We start from the raw sequence: 10,770 nt of genomic DNA on the forward strand, positions 1-10,770 counted from the left end.
CAGGCCTGAACATTTTAATCAATTTTATCCTCAAACTCTCTGTATTTTGTGTATTCTGCACATTTTTCTATGATTTTCTTAATCCTCACTGCAAATGACAGTAGCATAATTTTCACTAACCGTATATGGTATATGCTATTAATTAAACCTAAAGATAAAAGTATTTTTTTCCAAACTAAAAACCTTCAAAGTCACTGTTCCACCTTATTACTACGCACAACAGTTCCACAACATTTGATCGGTTCTAAAGAACTGAAAATGGACGTCTGTTTAATTTGCTGCATTAGGAGGTCTTATTTACTTACATCAAAAGCTATTCCAATTAGAAATATCTTGATAGTTCAAGTTACATTTGAGCATTGGGCCCCTTGTTTTGTAGCAGCTTCACATTTCTTGCATCCATTGAGTTTGTGCTTGAATCTCATTGGAGTGGCTCTTCATTTGTTCATGGGGCTCTGACGTGGCCTCGCCAGCAGATGGCGCCCTTTCACCGCACTACTGCTGCTTAAACCCTGCACTAAGCTCTGCGGGTTCCTCGCTGGTTGTTTCTGCTCACTGGACGTCGCGTTTCGGCTGAACTGCATCCAACATACGAACTGTCCGCGCATGCACATGACGTCAGGAGACCCACCCTCAGATCCGGATCAGCAGAGCTGCAGCCGGACCGTCGGATGGATGCAGGGAGAGACGGGACACTTTGGAAACTTTGCACCAGAGCTTCAGAAAGCAACAGGTATATAAAAAAAGGTTTCATGAACTCTTTTGGTTACTCATGTATTGGTTTAATTCAATTTCTTGTTTTCTATTCATCAACTCGTTCTAATCAGCACAGTTTGTAATAATCTCTTGTGATTACTGAAGTAAAGGTGAGTTGGATGTATATTCAGGTCATTTTGCTGGATTCATCTCAGCCTTGAGGTGAATTTTAATGTTTGTCTAGTTGTCAATGTGAATCAACCTCTGGCATAGAAAAGTGTCTAAAACCGTTTTGGAGTCACATCCTGTGCTCTTCTGATTCTGTCTGTGATGAAAGGATGCAGAAAGTGGTATTTCAGAGATGCTCCAGACAGATCATTCCCACGTTCCGGGTTTAAACCTTCAGTTTGGATGACAGCTTCACTCCCAGAGCTTTTAAAGGTCAGCTGCAGTCTAGCATTGAAGTGTTTTTACACTCCAAGGCTCAGCTAGTTTATTCTGCTTGATATAAATCTGCAGGATCTTTACATAAGGCAGATCCACTGCTCCAACCTTTACACCTTTCCTGTTATCTGACTGAGATGGGAGTTTGACTCCTCAGGAATGAAGTTATCTAAACGGCTGAATGTGTGTACTTACAAAAGCTGTCCTGACTGAACTTCTAGTCATTTAAGACCAGTGATTACTGTCTAGATGAGTCTGGAAGCCAAATTTCTCCCCTTTCTTTACATAACGTAGGTTTGAAATCACCTGTGTTGAGAGCTGAGAGACCAAATGCTTTTCACAGAGACACACTGCATGCAAATCAATACAGTTACAGGGAACAGAAGGCTGCAGGCTTTAAATAAACACAGAGCGTATCTGTGAAGACAAACACTGCAGAGCTTTAAATGCACTCAGAAACTGTGAATTTATGATCAAACTTTGAAGGTGCTTAAAATGTGGGAATTCAACCATCTGATCCTAAAGCAGGAGGAAGTGACTGCAGCCTAAGGACGAGTTAGAGAAAGAAGGTCCAGACATTTGCAGATTAAAACGTATGTATTTAGATCTAAACTAAACTAAGAAATAAAGGAAAAGCACAAAGAAGATAGTAACAGCAGTTGTTAACCTTTCATTAAAAATGAACGGCAATAGATAAAAAAACCAAGCACACCACTGCTGCATCTGCTGGAAACCAACATTTCAGATTATTGCTTGTTTAGTGTCACTGATTTAATGTTACAACGCAAACTCTTTTCTACCAGATTTGGCCTAAATTGATCACATTTATATCACCCTACCATATGTGTGGTTGATTTCTGTGTCCGCTTACATACTTTATTTTATTCGTATTAATGTAAAACATTCCAACTACCCAGCCAGCATGGCCAAGTGGGCCCCATAGAGTTTAAAGGTGGGCAGCAAAAGTGGGCCCCAAATGGGTTTGTCCGTAGTTTCCGTGATGGCCCCACCTGTTTTTGCCCCCATTGGCCTCAGAGGGCATTCATTCATTCTAGGCAGGCCAGCTGCCTGGTGGCAGAGCAGATGAGCGGCGCCAGCCGAAGTTTGGCAGAGCCCACCACGTCCACTGTTCTGGTAAAAGTCTTTTGCTTTTACAAGACGAGAAACAATTGGATTTTTTTTGGTTTTCACAAATATTTTTTTAATTTGGCCTTTTTTCTGCACACAGAATTATTACAGTTTTTAATTTTTTTCCCCATTATGCTACTTTGGTGCTTTTGCTTTTAATTTAAAAACACAAACAAGATAGTTTTTTGCTGTGACACGGTTTCACAGTAAGAGCCCGACGTTAGTCAGATCCCAAAAAGGGCTCATGAGTAGGAAAACGAGTGGGTGTGGGCTTAACCTGTGACAAAATAAACAACAGAATGCAGGCGTGTGACTGTTGTGTTTTTGTTGGAAACAGAATCCAAAAGAAGCTAAAAAATGAAAAATGGAGCAAATGATTTTCCGTCAGCTGTGATTTGTTTGAAGATTCAAATGGAATTTGATAAAAGCGGCATCACCTGATTAACTTTATACTTTATAAACCTGCTGGGCTTCATTCAAAGATAAATGTAAGACAATGCACTAAAGAGTTATTGTTTTTACTAAAGGATGTAACTGCTTGTTTAATGGTTGCATCTCTTTAGTTTACTTTTTTTTGGGGGGGGGGGCTTTAAATCTTTCCCCTCAGACTGTGTCGTGTCTGTCTGATTGGGCTTGGAGTCACTCTTGTTTTTATCTTTGCAGTTTTTAGAGAAGTCAAACGTTATCCCCACCAGTCGTCTGCATATTCGAGTCTTTTGCCACAGCTTTACCTGTTTGCCATGTTTACCGGCTGTCCAGCTGCAGCTGTAAATACCATAATTTACCAGAGATTGCAGCTAAAAAGAGATTTTAGATAAAGATATTTAGATAAAGACCATTGCAAATAGCTTTGACTATTGGATCTTTTCCTTTTATAAAACAAGACTTTAAAGTTTAGTTTAAAAAAAAGACGTCAGGCTTTTATGCATGTTTTAACTCAATATGTCTGTAAAATTCACAAAGTTAAGAACACATGTTAAGACAAAACCAAATGAAGCTAAGACTAAAAACCAAAGCTAAGACTTACCTGTGCAAGTTAGTGCTTAATGGGTCTGTACCATTCTATTCTTACGCCTTTTAGAGTAAACTATATCCATATATATTATCATATATTACCTGTGGCCCACTAAGAAACCTTTTTTTAATAACTTAGTTATTTTTACAGTTCATTTTTCCACCCAGAAGTAAGACGACTCGATCTCTGAGGCTCCGCCTTTTGCTCCTTGTGGGTACCGCCCATTTCATGACGTCATCCTGGAGTCGGCCTCTGCAGCGTGTCTGAGTTTTTCCCACTAAAACAAACAATGTCCTAACTTTTGCAAAGATGGATGTGCGTGTATTGTGAGTATAAAATGAAAGTGTTTAGCCGATCAGCGCTAGCTCCACTGAGGAAGTAGGCGTGTCTGTTAGCCTGGGGGCGGGCCTGGCAGCACAGACTCTTCCTGGAAGGGGCTGTTCCACACTTTGTGATGTCACAATGTGAGGACCTCCTGGTTTTGGTGGATCACTCAGAGAGCAGGTTTTTAGAGGAATACTCAGAGAGGCAGGAATGAGTTGTTAGGGATGTTTTTTGTGAGGAATTAACATTATAATACACTTAAAAGCTCAAAAAAGAAGATTTTACATGATATAGGACTGTTGAGCTCTCAGAAGTGACACAACAATCTATTTTATTGTTCGTTTTGTTGGAGCTGCTGCTTTCTCCATGAGGTTTCATTCTTCACTGAACACACGTGGGAGATTTAAGATCACGTCTAGAAGCAGCAGGTTCAATGTTCCCCTCCAGTGACTCACTTCCTGTCTTTGTCCAGAAGTCGGCCTCTGCTGCCTGTCCGCATCCAATCTGAAAATCTGCCCTTTTTGTATTTACAGCTCAGCTGTGTGAGATGCAGGGCAGCACGTTGAGAAGATTAGAGGTCAGTCTGCAGCAATCAGGGCTCATTGAGGGTCCAGACGGTCATATTTGAACGGACACGGAAAAAGCTGGTGAGTGTTGGAGTTCGCTGGTCTGAATCTATAGTTTGAAAAATACAATCCTAAATAATTGTCTTGAAAAACCTGATAATTGTGTTGTAAAACTGTCTTTGCAGAACAGAGTAAACAGGTCTCTGTAATGTTTGCAGTGAGCGTTCAGGATAAAGCACCAGCGTGGGACATTGGGGTTTCAGCTGAACTGATGATCATAGGCAAACGTGAATCTAAAAGCCACTTTGCTTTATACCAACATTTCAGTGATTTGTGAGTCAAAGGAATGAAATATAGCTGTTCAAAAAATGAAACTCAAAAATCTCTCAGACAGTTTCAGTCCTGGAAAGCTGTTTTGTGAACGGGGGACGTTTTTTTCAAATATGTCACTTTCCTCTGGCTGCACAGGTGTGCACAGACACACACACACACACACACACACGCAGGATTGTGGACAGGTTAGGAACCTGTGGTTTCAGGTATCATCTCACACAGCTGTGTTTGAGCTTCATCTTAGTACATTTGTTGTGTGATTTAATATTAGAGCGCTACTTTACATTTTGACTATGAATACTTTTAATTTGTTGTTTAGTGAAGACGTATTTGAGTAAAGACGAAGCGTCTTAAAATCTTGAACTACATCCACCAACACGACATCTAATGACATTTTTTTTTGTTTAGGTTGACTGAGTCATCATTTCTGCCTGACCTTCGATTAGTGGCTGACTGTGAGAGAACCTTTCTCTCTAGATTTTTTTCTGCTGTTTGTTTTTCTCCGTCTTGGCGATGAACAACCATCACAGTAGACTCACGGCAGCATCTGTTTCCTCTCCCACAGTTGAACACCGGACTCTTGCTCCCCAGTGATCCGTGTTGCCATGCCAACTTCTACAGTTCTCGCGGCAACCAGGAGTCCTCAGAGGAGCCGAGGACTTTAGAGGCATATTTACATCCTTGTTTGTGTACAAAGGAGACCAGTGGAGAAATTAGGTGAGGAAGAGGAGGCAAGGCTATTTTCCTGGTGAGATGGGGTCACTCGTTTTAAACATCTATTTGTGTTTCAGACATGCCCTTCCATTGGAGCCTGCTGTTGCTTTCTGTATGGGTGGGGCACATGGATCTCGCTGATGGATGTGTTTGTCCAGAAGCCACCGTTCTCCCCCAGGTTCCCTCTGAACTTGCTGCTGGGGGTTGCTGCCTGAACTATTCTGGCTCGGCTTTCACCCACGTGCTTTGGTCTGTGTTCAACAACGACACAAACATAGAGATTCTGGATCTTTCCAACTGTAACATCAGCTTCATTCACAGTCATGGCAAGGTGTCTTCTTCACTGCAGAAGGTTTACCTGGATCACAATAGACTAACTGTGTTGCCAAGGAACTTTCTTGCCAGCCAGCCTAACCTGACTGAGGTGGATCTGAGTAAGAACCTTCTTCAGCAGCTTCCTGAGGGCTTTCTGCAGGAGTCTAACAGCCTCCAGAGGCTATACCTGCATGGAAACCAGCTACACTCCCTCCCTGAAGATGTGCTTCAATTACCCCATCTCCAGCGGCTAGAGTTGGATGGGAACCAGTGGGACTGCTCTTGTCTGTTACTAGAAGCTCTGAATGTTGGAGGGCAGACTAATAGGACCTCAGCTTTTCAAGATCTTGTGGGAAACCTGACCTGTTTCTCTCCTCGCCACGTCGCTGGGAAGATGGTTTGGTCTCTGAGACAACATGACATGTGTCGTCCAGCCAGCCTCACAGCTCTCTTCATCGTGCTGCCACTCATTATTCTCTCCGCATTGCTGCTCTGCTGGTGTTGTGGGAGGAAGAGGAAAAAGAAGAAGGAGGCTCCCGTGTTTGGCTCCTCAAAAAAGAGGGCTCTTGGCTCCAGCAGCCACATCCAGAAACATCTCAGCAAGCAGCAGCCTTCAGCCCACGAGCACTGGAAAGATGGAGACGGCAGCAAGCAGGGGATCCTGAAGAACCATCAACCCCCAGACCAGACCCCCACGCTTCTGGACAGCAGTAAGGACATCTATGAAGAAGTGGAGATCAAGGTGGGCTCTGTAGAGTCTCTACCACACGTCTCTTCACTTTGCTCCAGTTTCACAGAAGGAAAGCAGGGCTCTCAGGGACCCGACGGGGCCGCCAAGACCCAGCTGGAGCTGGACACGGTCAGCGTGACAGAGGTGCTGAAAGACTCAGCCGACAGGGAGAAAGCTTACATGACTCAGTCCACTGAGTACTACAGCCTGGTGCCAGGGATCGAACTGGAGGACTCGGACCATGCTGAGTACGAGAATGTTGTTCCCTCCTGATACAGTCTTCAAGAGAAAGTCCATCTTTGACAGATTCAATGCTTTAGAGTCACAAGGCGCTCAAAGAGTCCAAAGGAACCAAAGAACATAAGATATAAACTACAAAATTTCCAACATTGTTTGACATGAATAGGAACTGAGTTTAATGCAACAAATGACACAAAAACAGCGATTCCTACTGTAAAATGGATCAGAAGAGAACTTCGGTCACTCTTTCTATTATTTAAGATGATGAAAAATCAAATCTGTAATTCTTAAAGGTCTGTTTAGAGGAATCCTTCTACTTTTGTTACATTTAATGTTTTTTTCTTTCCCAAAGAGGAAATTACGCAAGTGCTTTATTCTGAAAGGTCACCTCCAGTACAACTCAGACTTATATGAAGCTAAAGACAATGTTTTTGTGTATTTTTTATGAAATCCCTGTCAAAAAAAGAAAATTATAGCCCCCAAAATCCAAAAACAAAGCTGCTTGAATCCATGTTACTCATCTTATCCTCTTTAGACCTGGCGTCCACATACATGGACATCACTTTTTGGTTATATTAACACAGTAGTTAATTCTGCTGAACTGGGACCCTGGGAACATGAACAAAAAACAGGTAATCAAGCAAGAGCTTTTGGGGTTTTAAGAGGTTATAAGTACTGAATTTCTCTGGAATCGTGAAAGCTCAGAGTAAAACATATATTTCCAAAAAACAAGATGATCTAGATTTCCCATCTGTAAAAAGATTCCATTTTGCCTTAATGAGTGAAGCTTAAACACTGGAAGTTTCTGATCGGTGTCCACAACCAAGAGGCTTAAGATGTGAACATTTTTAAATCTCAGGGAAAGCCTCAATATCTGTGTCTTTAATCAGTAAACATAAACGATTCATCTGATATTCAAACAAAATCCAGCACTTTGGTGATTCATCACTATCAACACTGTCACCAAGCCACCAACAAAATCTGATTTCACCTTTTTTTGAAGAAGAAATGCTGAAACATTTCAAAGGCATTAGTCTCAGCTTCATTAGTGTGTCGCTTTGCAGGAGAAAAACCGAACTCGAACCAGAAATGTAGTTACTTTGTAGGACAAACTCTGTGAAAGCCGTTTTTCATTTTAGTGACAAGTGTTTCAAACCTGCATCATATCACGAATAAAACTTCTAGACTGCAAACCAAAACAGGCAACCGGGTATTTCTGAGTCGCAAGTTTTACTCAGAATCTTTTTCAAAAATAAACGTTTCAGTTATCAAATGTATTTTTAGGGAGATTTTAGGAGGAATGAGTCAAAGTTCTGCAGAATTACAAACCCATAAAATCCTAACCTCAAAATAAAACAAGAATACATTTGAAGCAGAAAGAATATCAACATATGGGTCAGTTTCCCTCTTTGTGCCCTTTACTGACACCATGGATATTGTAGCTAGAAGAGTATCTTTAGAAAGCTTCAACTGTCATTACTGCATCTCCTCTCATGGTGACGCTAAACATGTTTGAGAAAAACCTGAGCTGAAGGGAACCAAACATAAAGAGAGACAGCACAGAAGCACAATGGCAGATGCTTCAAATGAAAGTTACCTGTATGAAATACAGATGTGCTGAAGCTCGGAGTCTGTTTGTCCTTGAGGTTTGATTTCTGAAAAACACAGAGGATGTTGTGGTAAAATCATGAATCCGAAAATGAAATCACAGCCCAACCTTTTTCTTCCTTCCCCTCATTCGTTCATCCTCAACCACATGTGCTGTTAGCCTCGTCAGGCTGACCAATCAACTGACCAATCAGAGCATCCCTGTTTTGATTGATTGTTCTGATTAAAACTGTAAAGGAGTCTTCCTCATTGAGTTCTGAAGGACACTGTCAAACAGGATGAATTAGCCTAAACTGAAAGTAATTTCTGTTGATGTACAGTTCTGTCCTCTAATAATATCGATTTTCTTTCAAATGAAACTCATTTTGCCTATAACTTGTATGCATGGGCCACACTTGTGGTGATCTCATTTTAAACTTGATGATTCTTCTTTTTCCTGTTTTCATGTTAAATAATGTAAATCTCCACCCATTCTCTCTCAGATAAGAGCGCTTTTTAAGTCTGTTTTGGGATTTAAAAAGGGGCGCTGTTCCTAAATGTCATGACAGACAGTTTGTAATTGTGTTACAGCAGAAGCACAGTCTAGTCTGACCCCTGGATCACAATGTAGAGGGAAGTGATTTAATCCAGGCCTTTTCCTGTGGGACCAAAGGAACGCAGGAGAAAGAGAGAGGCAGGAAAAAGCTTCGGACAGATACACTAGCAGTGATTCTGTTTAGAAATCACACAAATGAGGATGACAAGATGTTTTTAATACACCAAAACAGGACATTTTGAACTGATTGGAATCCTAAATTGATATAAATAAACACGACTTCCTGTTTTCAAAGTTGCAGATAGAAAGTTTTTAGAATAACCGGCAAACCAGAATTGTCGCTACTTTACCACAACTGGTTAATGGGATGTGTTTACATTACAGTATTAACCCTTGTGCTATCCTAGGCACTTTAACATTGGGAGTTGGGTCATCTAGACCCACTAGACAGTGCTCTGAACCTTTTTTTCTTCAATGATTTGTGATCTTCACTGGTGTCCATGGTTTACATGAAATCTTTCCACCTTTATCCACCTTTGTCATGGTAGGGAGAACACGTCAATGTAAGGGGGGGGGGGGGGGGTCATCTAAGATAGCACAAGGGTTAAAGGGAATATTAGTGTCTCTGGGTAATGTTGTTTTATGTGTTAGGAGTTTTTGATATATATATAAAATAATTTAAACTTTGTTGAGCTGCCTGCATAGACTGAAGGAAAAAGCTGGCACACGCCTCACCGTTCAGCAGACTCTACGTCAAGGTCATGTGTTTGAGAACGACACAACTGATTTTTATCTGGACTCTTTTATATAAACATCTGACACTTTCAAAAATGACCTATTTCAGTGGAACACAGACGCTGTGTTTGCTGTGACTGAGGAGAAAGAAAAAGAACAATTCGAGACGTTTGGATGGATTTTTACTTTTTATTTCAACTGTTATTTTTGAAGCTTCGTCACTTTCGGAGAACACAAATAAGTCATTTATTTTTTTTGTTTTATGCTGTTTAAAAAATGCTTAAAACCGAAAAAAGGGACATTTCTTATGAAACTGGAATCTGATTTTAATAAATTCTCGATGACAGATTTGTCAGAATATATTAAGTCCTTAAGGTCAGTCTGACAGTTTTTTTTCTCCTATTATACAAGAAGACTAAGAAACACTTTATGCTATACTGAAAACAACTGTTGACAAACCCACAAGACATCAATGTCTGCATCTGATAATCCATATAAAGGAGATTAAATTGTGTAAGTATTTCTTATAAGTCATAGTTCAAACTGTTCTTTTCTGTGTTCAATTTTTTTTCAAATGCAGTCTGTTAATATTTGCATAATGTCAATATTTTGGTATGTTTGCTGAGTCTGAAGCTTTGTCTTATGTGCTCCTTTTTCTGTTGTTGCTTTACTTGAGGTTAAATGACTTTGTTGTATTCCAGAGAAGTGTTTAAAATACAATTTTATGCAGTTTTTCAATCTTTAAACAAACTTCCCAAACCCCCAAACAAGTTGGAGGTTAAATTAGATTATCTGCTAGTGTGTTGAAAACAAATATAAGCACGGCTAAACCAGATTCATGCTCAGCAGAAAGAAAATGTTGTTTATTGTGAAAGAATGTTCATTTTGTTGCTAAAAACCCCCGAAAGAGTTTATGTTGATTAATGAAGCCATAAAGAGTTGATAATAAATTAAGGTCTGAACGTTGAAGCAGTTTGTTTTCATGGAAAATGAGCTCCACATCCTGTTATTTGACTTCCTGTCTCACTCGGCCTGTTACCTGAAATCTTTTCCCCTCCTTCACATATTTTTCCAACTTCAGCTCCACTTTCACTCGCCGTGGGAAGATGTAATTGCAGCATTGGCCTTCTGAAATGCCCAACATGGAGCTGCTCACCGCGTCTGTCTCAGAAGTCCTCGCTCTAGCGTGGCGGAAGTTTTATGAAAGTAAAAGTCTGAAACTTTGGTGAAAGAATCTACGATGGTTTCAAAATGGATATGGATCTGAAAGGCAAGCAGCTGGTAAAATCCACTGTGAATCTAAAAAAGATGTGCCCATATTTCATCACAGACAAAAGATGAGGTAAAAACATTTTTACATATCAATTATTAAACCTAATAAGAGAGT

The 10,770-nt window shown here is 40.5% G+C and overlaps 1 protein-coding gene across 7 annotated transcripts; it reads left to right on the forward strand.

Moving 5' to 3' along the window:
- Positions 1 to 571: 571 nt before the first annotated feature.
- On the forward strand, positions 572 to 10,352 carry LOC105356108. 7 transcript variants are annotated; one of them, XM_020710691.2, is made up of 6 exons: positions 572 to 733; positions 4,141 to 4,254; positions 4,392 to 4,506; positions 4,915 to 4,961; positions 5,072 to 5,223; positions 5,298 to 10,352. In XM_020710691.2, exon 6 carries the CDS (start codon positions 5,300 to 5,302, stop codon positions 6,536 to 6,538), a length of 1,239 nt encoding a protein of 412 aa, XP_020566350.1. In that variant the 5' UTR covers positions 572 to 733; positions 4,141 to 4,254; positions 4,392 to 4,506; positions 4,915 to 4,961; positions 5,072 to 5,223; positions 5,298 to 5,299; the 3' UTR covers positions 6,539 to 10,352. The 7 variants fall into 7 exon arrangements, with proteins under 7 accessions (XP_020566350.1, XP_020566348.1, XP_020566349.1 ...); XM_020710689.2 differs by having other exon boundaries at positions 4,141 to 4,641; XM_020710690.2 differs by having other exon boundaries at positions 4,359 to 4,961.
- The last annotated feature ends 418 nt before the right edge of the window (positions 10,353 to 10,770 follow it).

The sequence above is a fragment of the Oryzias latipes genome, chromosome 17, assembly GCF_002234675.1.
Source record: "Oryzias latipes chromosome 17, ASM223467v1".
Lineage (NCBI taxonomy): Eukaryota > Metazoa > Chordata > Actinopteri > Beloniformes > Adrianichthyidae > Oryzias > Oryzias latipes.